Source organism: Equus przewalskii, chromosome 18 (genome assembly GCF_037783145.1).
Source record: "Equus przewalskii isolate Varuska chromosome 18, EquPr2, whole genome shotgun sequence".
Taxonomy (NCBI): Eukaryota; Metazoa; Chordata; class Mammalia; order Perissodactyla; family Equidae; genus Equus; species Equus przewalskii.
In genome coordinates, this window is record NC_091848.1 from 46030988 (window position 1) to 46046473 (window position 15486).

The window sequence follows — 15486 nt, forward strand, 5'->3', positions numbered from 1 at the left end:
AAATGGAAAAGGGAAGAAATGGGTGAGGCAGCTGAACAATAATGGCGAAGGGGCAATAGGCCTAAAGTTGGGGGCTAACGCCCTTCAAACAACTGAAGACAACCAATTAGTTGCTGTCCATGAACATTTAGAAAGCAGTTTCTGTTCTTCAAGTCAGTTTCTCCAATCAGCTTGTACATCTCTATTGAGTCTCACATGAGTCAGGTCCCAGCTTTACATTAAAACTCTCTAGGGGTGATTTTACAGGGGTCTGTTACATTAATAAAAATATCTAGCTAAATAATTAAATAAAATGCCATGAATGGACCAATGGTGGGAGTGTGTCATGAACCAAGGATTATGATTAATTCAAACCTGTTCACCCAAAGAATAAACAACAAAAACCTCCCAAGAGGGCGCTTTTTGTGAGCTGGGCTGGAGGCTGTGAGGAGGGACGCACCACTCCGAGGACGGTGACAGTGATGACTCCGGCAAAGGAGGCATAGGCAGCATAAGCACTGGCATTGATGTCTGGGTGGCGGGTCTGGTAGAGCTTCAGCATGCAGAGGCCAGCAATCATGTACATGAAAGAGGTGTCTGCGGGCACAGAGGAAGGGCCGAGACAATCAGGATCCAGTAGATGACAGACGGATTTCTCTTCAGCCTTGGAGACTCCCCTCCCTTCAGGCCTTGGAGTATTTGCTGCCCTCACATTGTGTGGAGACCTCCAACATGCCAGCCTCCCCAGGGACATTCTCTAGGCAACCTCCACTTACTCCACTTCAACCACCCCCAAGGCTGTTTCTAGTTCACAGAAGAGAACTATCTGATGATATGATAAATAGTTGACTTTCTCCACTTGCAGGAGTATTTGCATTTAAATGCTGATGTTCAATGACAATAACAAAAGAAGCCATCATGGTGACAGCTAAGGCAGTGTGACAATAAAAACAATCGTAGGTGGGTGTCAGAGGTCCTTCTCAGCATCCTGAAATATAACCACGTTGATTACTGCTCATCTATAGCTTTATAGCCGAGGGATGGAAAACAGCTAGAAATTAAATGTGGCTTAGCTGCATGAGAGTTACAGAAATGCAAATTAAAACAACAATGCAATGTCCACATTGTTCAAAAATGTAGCAAAAAAATTAAATGTCTAACAAAAACACGTTAGTGATGATGTAGGGAAATGGGAACGCTCACTCAGCTACTGGGAGTGGGAATTAATACTGGATAGAAACTTGGCAGCTTTTGGTAAAATGGAAGGAGTGTAAACCAGGTGACCCAAAAGTTCTACTTCCAGATATCCCAGGGAACCTCTCTCACATGTGCACAAAGATAAGTATATAAGGATATTCATTGTAGCATTGTCTGTAATGCAAAATACTGACAGAATCTAAATGATCAGTAGAGAAATTGATACTTATGATATATTTTTTATTACAGAATATGACAATCCTTAAAAATGAATGAACTAGATGTCCTTGATTCAATATTAATAAATCTTGAAAACATACTGTTGAATAAAAAAAGAAGGTTGCAGAGGAGTGATGTCAGCATCATGGCAGACTGAACTCTTCCCTTAGACTCTCCCCCCTAAGATACAACAAAAAGCACATTGATAAACTAACAGAGGACATTCACACAACACAAAATACATGTGAGAGGCCCACACAGCCATATGTCTGAAAGTGGAGGTGCTGGACCTCCTGGAGGAAGTGGAAAGAGGTAAGGGGATCTCCTTTCCCTCTCCAAATGTCAGCAACCCAGGGCACAGGACTGCACATGGCTCTGAGAAAGGGGAAAGGGGCAGCTCTCCACAGGAACACCTTCACTCTCCAAGTTCTGTCACAGCCTATGGGAAAGCCCCAAACAGAGGTGGCTAAGCTATTGTGGGGGTGTTTTCATCAAGCCAGCCCCTCAGGAGAGCAGACAGTGAAGGCAAAGCAAGAATGCAGCCAGGATCACACAGGTGAAAGATAGCGCCCCTCCTCCCTCCCGGTGCTCCAGTTAAGCTGGTTGGCCAGAGTGCCTCTGCATAAGTTAGAAAAGCAGCAGCTGTGAGTGAGTGAACTGGAAATCACAGATAGGACCTGTCAGCATAGACTACAAAGGACAGGCACAGTCACCAGGGGTCACAGTGGCCTCAGAATACACAGCTCTTGATTGCCCCCAGTGGTGGCAGGTGGAAGCTGCAACCACATACCATCACTATGCAAGGGCAAAAATCCACCCCATCAAATAGGATGAAGAGGTATATTAATACTCCAGACCAGAAGGAAAATGACAAGCACTCAGAAATCAATCCTGAAGGCACATAAATTTATAACCTAATGACAGAGAATTCAAAATAGCTATCATAAAAAAACTCAACAAGTTACAAGAAAATACATATAGACAGTTCAATGAAATCAGGAACAAAATTAATAAACAGAGGGAATTATTCACGAAAGAGATTGAAACTATAAAGAAAAACCAATCCGAAACTTGGAGATGAAAAACACAATGGCTGAGATAAAGAAAAATCTGGACTCCCTGAATAACAGAGCTGCTATTGTGGAGGACAGAATTAGCAGTCTGGAGGACAGAAATATAGAAATACATCAGATGGAGGAGGAGAGAGAACTAAGACTAAAAAGAAATGAAGAATTCTCCGAGAAATATCTGACTCAATTAGTAAATGTAACATAAGGATTATAGATATTCCAGAGGGAGAACAGAAGGAGAATGGAGAAGAAAGCTTGTTCAAAGAATTAATAGTTGAGAACCTCCCAAACTTGAGGAGGGAGCTGGAAATATGAGTAAGAGAAGCTAATAGAACTTCTAATTATACCAATGTAAAAAGACTTTCTCCAAGAATGTAGTAGTAAAACTGGCAAAAGTCAATGACAAAGAAAAAATATTAAGGGAAGCAAGGCAAAAAAAAAAATAACTAACAAAGGAACCCCTATCAGGCTTTCAGAGGATTTCTCAGCAGAAACCTTACAGGCTAGGAGAGAGTGGAATGATATATTCAAAATTCTGAAAGACAAAAATTTTCAGCCAAGAATACTCTATCCAGTGAAAATATCCTTCAGATATGATGGAGAAATAAAAACTTTCCCAGATAAACAAAAGCTAAGGGAGTTCATCGCCACAAGACTCTCCTTACGAGATATGATCAAGAAGGCCCTCGTACCTGAAAGAAAAGGAAGTGGTTTAAAAAGCCTTAGGAAAGGAGATAAATACACAGACAAAATGAGAAAATTGCAGCTCTCTATCAGAACAGGTTAGCAAACATTTAATTAACAATAAAGATAAAAGGAAGAAAAGCATCAAAAATAAATATAATCTCATCATTTTAACCACAAACTCACAACACAAGATAGAATAAATTGTAATAATGCTAACTTAGAAGGGGAAGAGGAAAGAGATGGAATTGCCTTAGTCTAAGGAGATGAGAGACTATCAGAAAATAGACTATGTCATCTACGAGATTTTTTACACAAGTCTCATGGTAACCGCCAAACAAGTAATCAGTACTGAGACACAAATGATAAATAAAGAGAAAACTGAGAAAACCATCATAGAGAACTACCAAACTGAAGTGGTAGTCTGAAATACATGGGACAAGAAACAAGAGAAATACAGAAAAATGGGAAAACGAGTGATAAAATGGCAGCATTAAGCCCTCATATATCAATAATCACTCTAAATGTAAATGGATTGAATTCACCAATCAAAAGACACAGAGCGGCTGGATGGATTAAAAAACAAGACCCAAAAATATGCTTCCTCCAGGAAACACATCTCAGCTCTAAGGACAAACACAGGCTCAGAGTGAAGTGATGGAAGATGATACTGCAAGCTAATGGCAAACAAAAGCAAGCACATGTTGCCATACTTATATCAGACAGACTAGACTTCAAGATAAAATAGGCAGTGAGAGACAAAGAGGGGCAGTATATAATGATAAAAGGGACACTCCAGCAAGAAGACAAAACACTTATATATGCATGCGACACAGGAGCACAAAAGTACATAAAGCAACTATTAACAAACCTAAAAGGAGATATCAACAATAAGACAATAATAGTAGGAGACCTTAACACACCACTTACACCAATGGATAGATCATCCAGACAGAAAGTCAACAAGGAAATAGTGGCTTTAAATGAAAACCTAGACCAGGTGGACTTAATAGATATATACAGAACACTCCATCCAAAACCAGCAGAATACACATTCTTCTCAAGTGCACATGGAACATTCTCAAGGATAGACCATATCTTGGGAAACAAGGTAAATTTCAATAAATTTAAGAAGATCGAAATCATATCAAGTATCTTTTCTGACCATAATTCTATGACACTAGAAATCAACTAGAAGAAAAAAGCTGGGAAAGTGACAAATATGTGGAGACTAAACAACATGCTACTAAACAACTAATGGATCAATGAAGAAATTAAAGGAGAAATAAAAAAATATCTGGAGGCAAGTGAAAATGAAAATACACCATACCAACTCATATGAGATGCAGCAAAAGTGGTCCTAAGAGGGAAATTCATAGCAACATGGGCCCACCTTAACAAACAACAAAAATCTCAAAGAAATCTTAACCTACACCTAAGAGAATTATAAAAAGAAGAAAAAACAAAGCCCAAAGTCAGCAGAAGGAGGGAAATAACAAAAATTAGAACAGAAATAAAGGAAATTCAAACCAAAAAATAGTTGAAAGTAACAATGAAAGTAAGAGCTGATTCTTTGAGAAGATAAAAAAACTTCACAAACCTTTAGCCAGTCTCACTAAGGAAAAAAGAGAGAAAGCTCAAATAAATAAAATTAGAAATGGAAGAGGAGCAATTACAACAGATACCACAGAATATAAAGGATTATAAGAGAATACTATGAGAAACTATATGCCAACAAATTAGACAATCCAGAAGAAACAGATAAATTCTCATACTCATACAACCTCCCAAAACTGAATCAAGAAGAAATAGAGAATCTGAATAGACCAATCACAAGTAAATAGATTGAAATAGTAATCAAAAACATCCCCAAAAATAAAAGTCCAGGACCAGATGGCTTCTCTGGAGAATTCTACCAAACATTCAAAGAAGATTTAATACCCATCCTTCTCAAACTGTTCAAAAATGTTGAAGAAGATGAAACACTTCCTAACACATTTTATGAGGCCAACATCAACCTCATCCCAAAGCCAGACAAGGACAACACAAAGAAGGAAAATTACAGGCCAAAATTGCTGATGAAATAGATGCAAAAATCCTCCAACAAAATATTGGCAAACTGAATACAGCAATACATTAAAAAGATCATACACCATGATCAGGTGGAATTTCTACCAGGGATGCAGGGATGCAGGGATGGTTCAACATCTGCAAATCAATCAACGTCATACACCACATTAACAAAATGAGGAATAAAAACCACATGATCATCTCAATAGACACAGAGAAAGCATTTGACAAAATCCAACATCCATTTATGATAAAAAAAACTCTCAATAAAAAGGAGATAAAAGGAAAGTACCTCATATAGTAAAGGCCATATATGGCAAACCCACAGCCAACATCATACTCACTGGGGAAACACTGAAAGCCCTCCCTCTGAGAATAGGAACAAGACAAGGGTACCCACTCTCACCACTCTTATTCAACATAGTACTATGGTTTTGGCCAGAGCAATTAGGTAAGAAAAAGAAATAAAACAAACACAAATAGGCAATGAAGAAGCAAAACTCTCACTGTTTGCAGATGATATGATTTTATATATATACAGAACCCTAAGGAATCTATTGGAAAACTATTGGAAATAATCAACAACTACAGTAATGTTCCAGGGTACAAAATCAACCTACAAAAATCAGTTGCATTTCTATACTCTAATACCGAACTAACAGAAGGAGAACTCAAGGATAAAATCTCATTTACAATCACAACAAAGAGAATAAAATATCAAGGAATAAATTTAAACAAGGATGTGAAAGACCTGTACAATGAAAACTATAACACATTTTTGAAAGAAATCGATGATGATATAAAGAAATGAAAATATATTCCATACACATGGATTGAAAGAACAAATATAGTTAAAATGTCCAAACTACCTAAAGCAATCTACAGATTCAATGCAATCCCAATCAGAATCCTAATGACATTCTTCACGAAAATAGAACAAAGGATCCCAAAATTCATTTGGAGCAACAAAAGACCCTGAACAGCTAAAGCAATCCCGAGAAAAAAAGAGCAAAGTTGGAGGCATCACAATCCCGGACTTCAAAATATACTACAAAGCTATAGTAATCAAAACAGCATCGTACTGGTACAAAAACAGACACACAGATCAATGGAACAGAATTGAAAGCCCAGAAATAAACCCACACATCTATGGACAGCTAATCTTTGACAAAGTAGCCAAGAACAAACAATGGAGAAAGGAAACTCTCTTCAATAAATGGTGTTGGGAAAACTAGACAGCCACATGCAAAAGAATGAAAGTAGACCATTGTTTTTGCCATACACAAAAATTAACTCAAAAATGGATTAAAGACTTAAAGGTAAGACCTGAAACCATAAAACTCCTAGAAGAAAATATAGGCAGTACACTCTTTGACATCAACCTTAGAAGGATTGTTACGAATACAATGTCTACTTGGGCAAGGGAAACAAAAGAAAAGATTAACAAATGGAGCTTCATCAGATTAAGGAGCTTCTGCAAGGCAAAGGAAACCAGAAACAAAATGAAGATACACCCCACCAACTGGGAGAAAATATTTGCAAATCATGTATCCAACAAAGGGTTAATCTCCAAAATATATGAAGAACTCATACAACTCAACAATAAAAAAGCAAATGACTTGATCAAAAAATGGGCAGAGGATATGAACAGACATTTTTCCAAACAAGATATATAGATGACCAACAGGCAAATGAAAAGATGTTCAACATCACTAATCATCAGGGAAACGCAAATCAAAACTACACTAAGATATCGTCTTACACCCATTATAACGGCTATAATCACCAAGACAAAAAATAGCAAATGTTGGAAAGGATGTGAAGAAAAGGGAACCATCACACACTGCTGGTGGGATTGCAAACTGGTGCATCCACTATGGAAAATAGTATGGAGATTTCTCAAAAAATTAAAAATAGAAATACCATATGACCCAGCTATCCCACCGCTGGGTATTTATCTAAAGAACTTGAAATCAACAATTCAAAGAGATTTATGCACCCCCTGTGTTCCTTGCAGCATTATTCATTAATAGCCAAGAAGTGGAAGCAATTCAAGTGCCCACCAACTGAAGATTGGATAAAGAAGATATGGTGTATGTATACACACACACACACACACACACACACACACACACACACACACACACACACAATGGAATATTACTCAGCCATGAAAAAGACAAAATCATTCCATTCGCAGCAATACAGATGTACCTTGAGTGTACTATATTAAAAGAAATAAGCCAGACAGAGAAAGACAGACACCATATGATTTCACTCATATGTGGAAGATAAACTAACACATGGACAAAGAGAACAGTTTAGCGGTTACCAGAGGGGAAGGGGGTTGGGGGGTGGACATAAGGGGTGAAGGGGCACATTTATATGACAATGTGACTGACAAATAATAACATACCACTGAAATTTCACAGTGTTATAAACTATTATGACCTCAATAAAATTAAAAAAAGGAAAAAAAGAAGGTTGCAGGACAAAGTGCAATAAATTAATTTACTACAAATATAGTAAAACTAAAAACCTGGAAGGATAAACATCAAATTTATCATAGTTGTTGCCTCTAGGGAAGCAGAGAGGGAAACAGCTATGGAAAGCAGTTCAAAACAGAACCTCAACTTTACACAATGTTTTATTTCTTAAAAAGTAGATGTAAGGCAAATATTTTCAAATGTTGGCATTTGTTCATTCTGAGTGGTGAATGTTACTGTTCTCTACGGTGTTCTCTGTTGAAAATGTTTTCTAATTAAAAAAAAAAATTGCAGAGAATTTCTGTGGTGTTCTGAGTTACCAGCCAGAGGCTAGAGCACAAACATAAAAATGACTCTTTAAAAAGATTCTGATAGTACTTGAGAGTGAAGGACATTGTTAATTGCCTACCACCAACATCAACTCTTCTCTTCCTTCTTCCTGACAGAGTATTGATAATGACTCAAATATCTTAGCCCCATTTCAACTCAGACATGCACACCCTCCCAGTCCATTTGCTTTGGTAAGGCTAGCTGCACCCCTGGTTCCAGGGATGGCTCTCATTGGTCTACAGGTTGTCCCATGTCCTTTGCCACTGTGATTGGTGTAGCGACCAAGGCCTGAGCCAACCATCACGGGAAGGATGCTGGAATGGGCTCATGACTGTTTAAACTATTGAGGTGTGAGGGGACATCATCTGGGGATTTTTGCTCTTAAACGAAGGCTCCTGGAAGCCAGCTTGCTGCATCCTCCAAACATCGTTGGGTAGAAAGAGAAACCCAGGACCTGTTGTAGCTATTTTTGCCACCATCGGTTCCCTGATAGCCTGAGGATAAACCAGCATGCAGGCTGGGCACAACCAAAGGGTTCTCAGAGAAAGGGATCCAGAGTCACTAGATAGACCAACCACACGCCCTTTCTACCTTGGGACTTGCAGAGGGTGACCTGATAAATGTCCATATTATTTAATCCAATTGAATTCGGTTTTCTATTACTTTCATCCCAAAGCAGCCTATTGCTAAGTTAGGTCAAGTTATACTGAGGGACCTTTCCAGATGTCTGTTGGTGGATTCTACCTGACCTGCTGCCTAACACCTAGCACATGGCCCACCTACAGATCCAGCCATGGGATCAACATTCAGTGTCGAGCATTTTCTAGTCTGAAAGGTAGTCAGAGAGAAAAGATGGTACGACATGCAGAAACCACGCCCTGTGGTGAGATGCCCTTAGATCACATCAATTCAAGTAAAATGTCATTTAATTCTTACAGGCATGACTTTGGCATTTTTTTGGAAGGTCCCAGGATAAGACTCCTATAACTCAAATCCATGTAGTTGATGTAAATTCTAATTACCGAATTGGAAGTTGGAGTAATTAGGGCAGACGTGGTAACAAGCACTGAGCACTCCTTCCATCATCAGCGCGATGCCCATAGCATAGAAGAGACCAAAGTGTTTGGGGATCCCATACTCCTGAAACAGGAGAAAGCACGGTCAACAGAAAGCTACTCATTAGTGACATAGCCACAGAACCTAGAAACCTAGGCTTCTGGCCTTGTGTGGTTCATTGCACATAGTCCATCATCACATCATCAAGCCAGATGTCCCTCCCCTTTGCAGATCCTATTTGGAACCATAACCCTTCCTGGCTCCTACTTCTGATTTACCCTCCCTCTCCTCACCATGGCGAAGATGTCCTTGGCTTCCAGGGCTCTTCGATGGAGAATATCCCGGTGCAAGACTATCAGCAGGAAGAGGAAGCCCAGGAGCACGTGGCCCAGGTTACTGAGGATGTTGTTGAAGGCACTAAAGGGATGAGATAGAAACCATGAGAGTCAAGGCCATCAGAGATTCAGAGAACAAATGAATCATGAATGAGTGAGTGAACTCAGCTTCTTGTATTTTCCACCACTAAACTTTCAAGAGATTTCAGGACTGGAAGATCATCAGGAATCATCTTTAACCTAGCTCCTTCATTTTAGGATGCGTAGACTGTGATAATGTGTCTGTTTCCTCTCAGCAGTGCCTGCTCAGCTTCCCTAGCACCCGCCCAAGCCTCTCTTGTCCCAGTGGCGCTGGCATGGAACCAATCCTAGGAAAGAGAGCTGCTCCAAAGACAGCAGTCTGGCCAAGCTTCAGCTATACTGTGAGAGGGAATTCTCATAGGTGGGCCCATGTTACGTGTCAATATTTCAGCTGTGGAACTGTGAATTTCAGGATATGTGTCCGTTGGTCACAGCCAGCAGCTTTATTTCAGCTGAGGCTGGTTCAGTTCTGGAACAAGATGCCAGGCTCCCAACCCCCAGGCAAATGCTCTTCCCACTTCGTCATGTTTTGGTGGCTAGAGCATGACCTTAGAGGCAGCAGGCCTGGGTTCGGATCCCGACATCACTAACAGCTGAGGGACCTTCAACAAGTCCTTACACTCTTCATCTTTAAAAGAGGTGAGAATGACCCCACCTAGCTTATGAAGCTATTTAACAGATTGAATGACTAGCAGCTCATGTCCATGCATGAGCGTCATCACAGCCAGGGACCTCATCTTTTCAAAGACATCCCTGCCTTCTCCTCAGCAGTTTATTAGGAACGTTTCCTGAGGCCCCCACACAGGAATGAGAGGAGCATAGGTTCTTGATTTCATTCTTTTTACCCTTGACTGGGGTAGTTTTCCACAGTTGTTCTTAGTATTTTTAAAACCTGAAATCACAACATTACGCAGAAAGGAATCTCTAAATGCCTCAAGAGTAACTAGAGGACTGGGCCTACCTCAGGCTGCCCAGGGGGTGAGCACAGAGGAAGTTGTAGTAGCAGATGTCCTGGTTGCCAGTGACGTGGACCACCTGCAAGACCAACAGTGAGAAGAGGAAATGCAGATTTTCTCCGTCCCCTGAGCCCAGCCTGAAAGCACAAAAAGCAGACTCTGCTCACAGTGATACTGTCAGTGATTTCCAGTGTAACCAGCGCCCCTCCTCGGCAGGGCATGGGCCATTGTCTGCCACCTTTCCCCAGCACAGGCACATTTCATTTAAATGCCACTGTCTTGCTTTGAACTGAAATATTCTGTGTCCTCCATGTCATGGCCTCAGTGTGGATTCAACTGAGTACGTTTCCTTTGTTCTCATTATACAAGAAATGTGAAAAGATGCTGACATTGGGACATGCCTATTAGGACTGTCATGATATACGATGTCCTATTTTCTAGACGAATGCTCGGAGGGTAGGGAGCTGTCCCATCCTCTACGTGGAAATGATAACCACAGGGCAGGGAGACATGGGAAGATGTGTGTTCAGTTTTCCATATTTATCATTAAGAACCTAAGAACATTCCCAAATCACAGGACAGCTATATCTTCTGACAAGGCCCCTAAATATTCAGAAAATATTTAGATTATAAACTGTGGTTCTCAAACCTCATAAAGGCCTTGTCCTCATCAGATAATAAGTATGAAATTGGCTAAATATTATAAAACCATTGGCTCCAAACTTGGCTGTATGATGGAATCACTGGGAGTTTAACCAATGATGTGACTGGTTCCACTGTCAGAGACTCCGATCTAATTGGTGTGGGGTACAGCTTGGACACTGGGACTTTAAAAAGTTCCCCAGATGATTTTAACGCACAGCAAATTTTGAGAGCCATTGCATTAGAAACACCTCCAGCCTCATGGTATTCTAAAAGGACTTTTGCATGTATAATAAATCCTAGAGAAGGTTCTAGGAAGGAACAGCGGGGATTCTCAAGCTGTTTTAATTATGATATTTATTTGTTTCTTTATTGTAGTTTTTATTTTCTATTTTAATATTTTATTAGTTTTGTGAAGATGTTTTTAGCTTTACAAAAATTATTTACCCTCAATGAGAGGGCAGGGACTAAATTAGACATAAAGTTTCTTTGTTCTGCTCTAGAACTTTATTCTACTCATTATCCCACGATGGTGGAAAGTTCAGACAGGTAAATAGCAGATGCAGTTGATAGATTTGATGACTGAATGAGTGCAAGAGAATATTCTCAGCTTGGTAGACAAAATAACACAAGAGGTCCCAGGTCCCTCTGTGATAAAACAATCAAGAACTAGACTTAAAGATCAGTCAAATATGAATTATTAGAGAAGTCCGATTGGAACCCAAACGGGAAATAATTCTTGGACTGATCCCAAGTTATGCTTTTCTCTGTAAGTCATAGCAAAGATCTCTCCCTGCAGGAGGAAAGCCAAGATTCTGGGGTTCAGGACAACACTTACTGTCTGGTAGGTGATGACCAGCTGGATCACAGGCAGTACATAAAACACAGCAATAGTGATGATGTTCCTATGCAGGCAGAAAGAAATAGTTATTTCCGAATTAACAATGGAATCTTTGCTCACTTTTTTAAAAGAATGCTTGCACCTTATAACTCCCTAGTTAACTCACAAAAGTAATCAGAAACTGATTATGTGGCTCCTCTTTCTCCAGTCATTTGTAAAACAGTGTCAACTATACTTGCTTCTGGTTTAACCAAATTATTAACGAGAGCCTGTCTCTTTAGGATCTTGTTAGATTAAAAGTGACCAGAGTCTAAGTAATGGGTGATGGATCATATGAAAGGGATGTGACCCTCTGAGGTATTGCTTCCAAGGTTCCGGGGTTCCAAAATGATGGTCCCATTACGGAATTCCATGTGGCCCCACCTGTCCCTTTTTTCCCCCCTCAATATCCTTATCCAGGTAAAAGAGCAGAGAAAAGAATGGGAAGAGCTGTCACAAGCATCAGTCTGGGGTTTCTGAGGGGAGGGACCAGTCCCTGCCAGGCAGCTCAGCCTCTCAGCTCGGAGGGAAGCTGCTTCTGTGTGTTTGACCATCACATGTCTATTTATCATTGGCTGGTGATAAATAGGGTAGTTTCCAGCTACTCTGAGAAGCTCTAGGCATCTAGTCCCTGAAACCAAGAGCAAGGCCTGGTGAGGAGAGGAGGGAATGGGTACAGTTTAGCAAGTCTCCTAGAAGGTAGTGACATTAATGTTATTGTTAGATTATCTTTCTGGAAGAAGACTTTGGGTGCTCCCTAAACATATGGGATTCTGCTACTATTCTTTTTTCTTTTTTTTTTTATTGAGTTAATGATAGGTTACAATCTTGTGAAATTTCAGTTGTACATTAATGTTTGTCATTTGTGTTGTAGGTGTACCACTTCACCCTTTGTGCCCACCCCCACCCCGCCTTTCCCCTGGTATCCACTAAACTGTTCTTAGTCCACATTTTTAAATTCCTCATATGAGTGGAGTCATACACAGATTATCCTTCTCTAGCTGGCTTATTTCACTTAACATAATTCCCTCAAGGTCCATCCATGTTATTGCAAACGGGATGATTTTGTTCTGTTTTCCAGCTGAGTAGTATTCCATTGTATATATGTACCACATCTTCTTTATCCATTCGTCTGTTGCTGGGCACTTAGGTTGGTTCCATGTCTTGGCTATTGTAAATAATGCTGCAATGAACATTGGGGTACATAGGACTTTTGGGATCGCTGACTTCAAGCTCTTTGGATAAACACCCAGTAGTGGGATGGCTGGATCGTATGGTATTTCTATTTTTAATTTTTTGAGGAATCTCCATACTGTTTTCCATAGTGGCTGCACCAGTTTGCATTCCCACCAGCAGTGTATAAGGGTTCCTTTTTCTCCACAACCTCTCCAACATTTGTTACTATTAGTTTTAGATATTTTTGTCATTCTAATGGGTGTAAGGTGATATCTTAGTGTAGTTTTGATTTGCATTTCCCTGATGATCAGCGATGATGTCTGCTACTATTCTTATTTTTACTTTGTATTTATTTAATTTAGGACCAGTTTCCTTTTTTAGCTTATTTTTGTTTTTCCTATGGAATGTGGCCTGGATCCTTGAAACACCTATATGTGCATCTCATTGAACACTGAGACCCGTGACATAAGTAACTGTGGCTTTTTTTTTTCTTATTTTTTTCTTTTTGAGGATGATTAGCCCTGAGCTAACATCCGTGCCCATCTCCCTTTACTTTATACGTGGGACCTCTGTCACAGCATGGCTTCATAAGCCGTCTGGAGGTCCGCACCTGGGTTCCAAACTGGCAGAGCCCAGGCCACCGAAGCACAGGGCACAAACTTAAATGCTACACCACCAGCCCAGCCCCAAGTAACTGTGGCTTTTACAAAGAAAACTTTAATTCTATTTAAGGGAACCATGGTCATCTACTCACCAAAAATAAATCTTATACTTTTTGCTGATAATTCTTCGATCCTTCCTGGACAGATCTGACAGGTAAAGGAACATCTGGATGCCAAATAAAAAGAGAAGGCAAACTGTACTTGGCTTTTTTCTGCATAAGATACAAAGGAGAGCTTTACAAATTTCAATTCAATCCCTCACTAGGGATTAAAATTATTTAACAAGACTTTTCTTTTAATTTTGCTTTTCCCAGAATACCTTAATAAAAATTCTAGTATTTCTCTTGGAATAATAAGGATTGGCTGATGTGGGAAATCTGTTGGGAGTCTTGAATGCCTCTTATATCTCAAGAATTGGTTTCCCAGTTTTCAGAGACGTCCATTGTGTGGTTCTTGAATCACAGGGTTGAAATTATGCAATTCACTTGCATATCCCTTACTAGATACAACACAATATAATAAACACACGCCAGAAAGAAATGAGCTCCATTCCTGAAGGATGATATGTACAGAACTGGGCATTTTCCCAGGTACATCCCTCAATGAATCCTTTCTTCCATCTGGTTGGATCCCTTCCTCCTTTATTATCCTCAGTCAGCCCCTTCAGACTCCGGGGGTTGTTTAACGCTCTGTTCTCTTTAATGCTCTCACTTTCTTCCTCCAGAAAGAAGTGCTAATTAACAGAGTGTTGCTTTTAGTCTGTAATTATGTCTTATCTAAAAAGCCCTCTGGGAAATCTGACTTCCCCTGAAGGGAAAATAAAAAAAGGGAAACTGAGGCATTGCTGAAGCTGTATTCGACTGCCAACTTGCTGCCCTCCCCAAGAGTATGGCCAGGCATCAGTACCTTGGTCCGGATGATGTTCTTATCACTCTCAATATCCGGCATGGTGTCGAAGTCAGTCTCCTCGACGGAGCTGTCCGTATCTGACTGGTAGGTGTGTCCCCCGTCAGAGGAGGACATCTGCCTGCCAGGACTGGAGCTTGACTCATCTGAAACAGAGAAGACTCAGCCACCTTCCAAAGTCCAGAAGAACCGATGGAGCCCACCCCTTCCTTTCTGCAAAAAGCACAGAGCTGACTCATTCTTGAAAATGTTGTGTCGGTAAAAACTAACTCCTTACCCATGACACATGTTCTTTCTCTCAATTCCTCCTCAATGGACTTCTAATTTTCCTCTTCTCCTATTTTTATATTTAGATTGTCTATTTCTAGGGCTGAATACATATGAGAAATATAAAGGCATCTGCTCTGTTAACTATTTGGATGCAAAGATAATATTATGCTTATATTTCATGTTTCATATTTTAAAATATGAACATAAATATATAACCATACACATGCACATAGTTATGTATAGCATTCACCACATATATGTGTAAGAACATACATATCCCGCAGCTAGACATTTCTTGTAGATAAAGTATTTGTACACAGAAATCCCCCACATGCCATATCTGTGATTATATAATGAAAACAACATTCTCAGGAAGAAGAGTCCTTGTGTTCCCATGAATGTTTCCCAGAGCAGATGGGAATTTGTGCAGCTTGATGAGCACATGAGCTGAGCCTACCTTCTGCTTTATTTCTTCTGTTCAGATGGT

General features: G+C 40.0%; 1 protein-coding gene across 10 annotated transcripts in view; it reads right to left on the bottom strand.

The window, feature by feature from the left end:
* Positions 1 to 15486, bottom strand: part of SIDT1 (SID1 transmembrane family member 1) — a 102785-nt gene that overhangs the window by 17904 nt on the left and 69395 nt on the right. For all 10 annotated transcript variants that reach the window (XR_011528957.1, XR_011528954.1, XR_011528956.1 and 7 more), the window contains exons 12-18: positions 14730 to 14875; positions 13916 to 13989; positions 11944 to 12010; positions 10469 to 10542; positions 9385 to 9508; positions 9058 to 9175; positions 440 to 576 (exon numbers count right to left, since the gene is read on the bottom strand). Coding sequence is in view for 4 of the 10 variants with exons in the window: in XM_070581934.1 (XP_070438035.1) it covers positions 440 to 576; positions 9058 to 9175; positions 9385 to 9508; positions 10469 to 10542; positions 11944 to 12010; positions 13916 to 13989; positions 14730 to 14875 (740 nt within the window). In the remaining 6 variants the exon portion in view is untranslated. The remainder of the gene's footprint in view (positions 1 to 439; positions 577 to 9057; positions 9176 to 9384; positions 9509 to 10468; positions 10543 to 11943; positions 12011 to 13915; positions 13990 to 14729; positions 14876 to 15486) is intronic.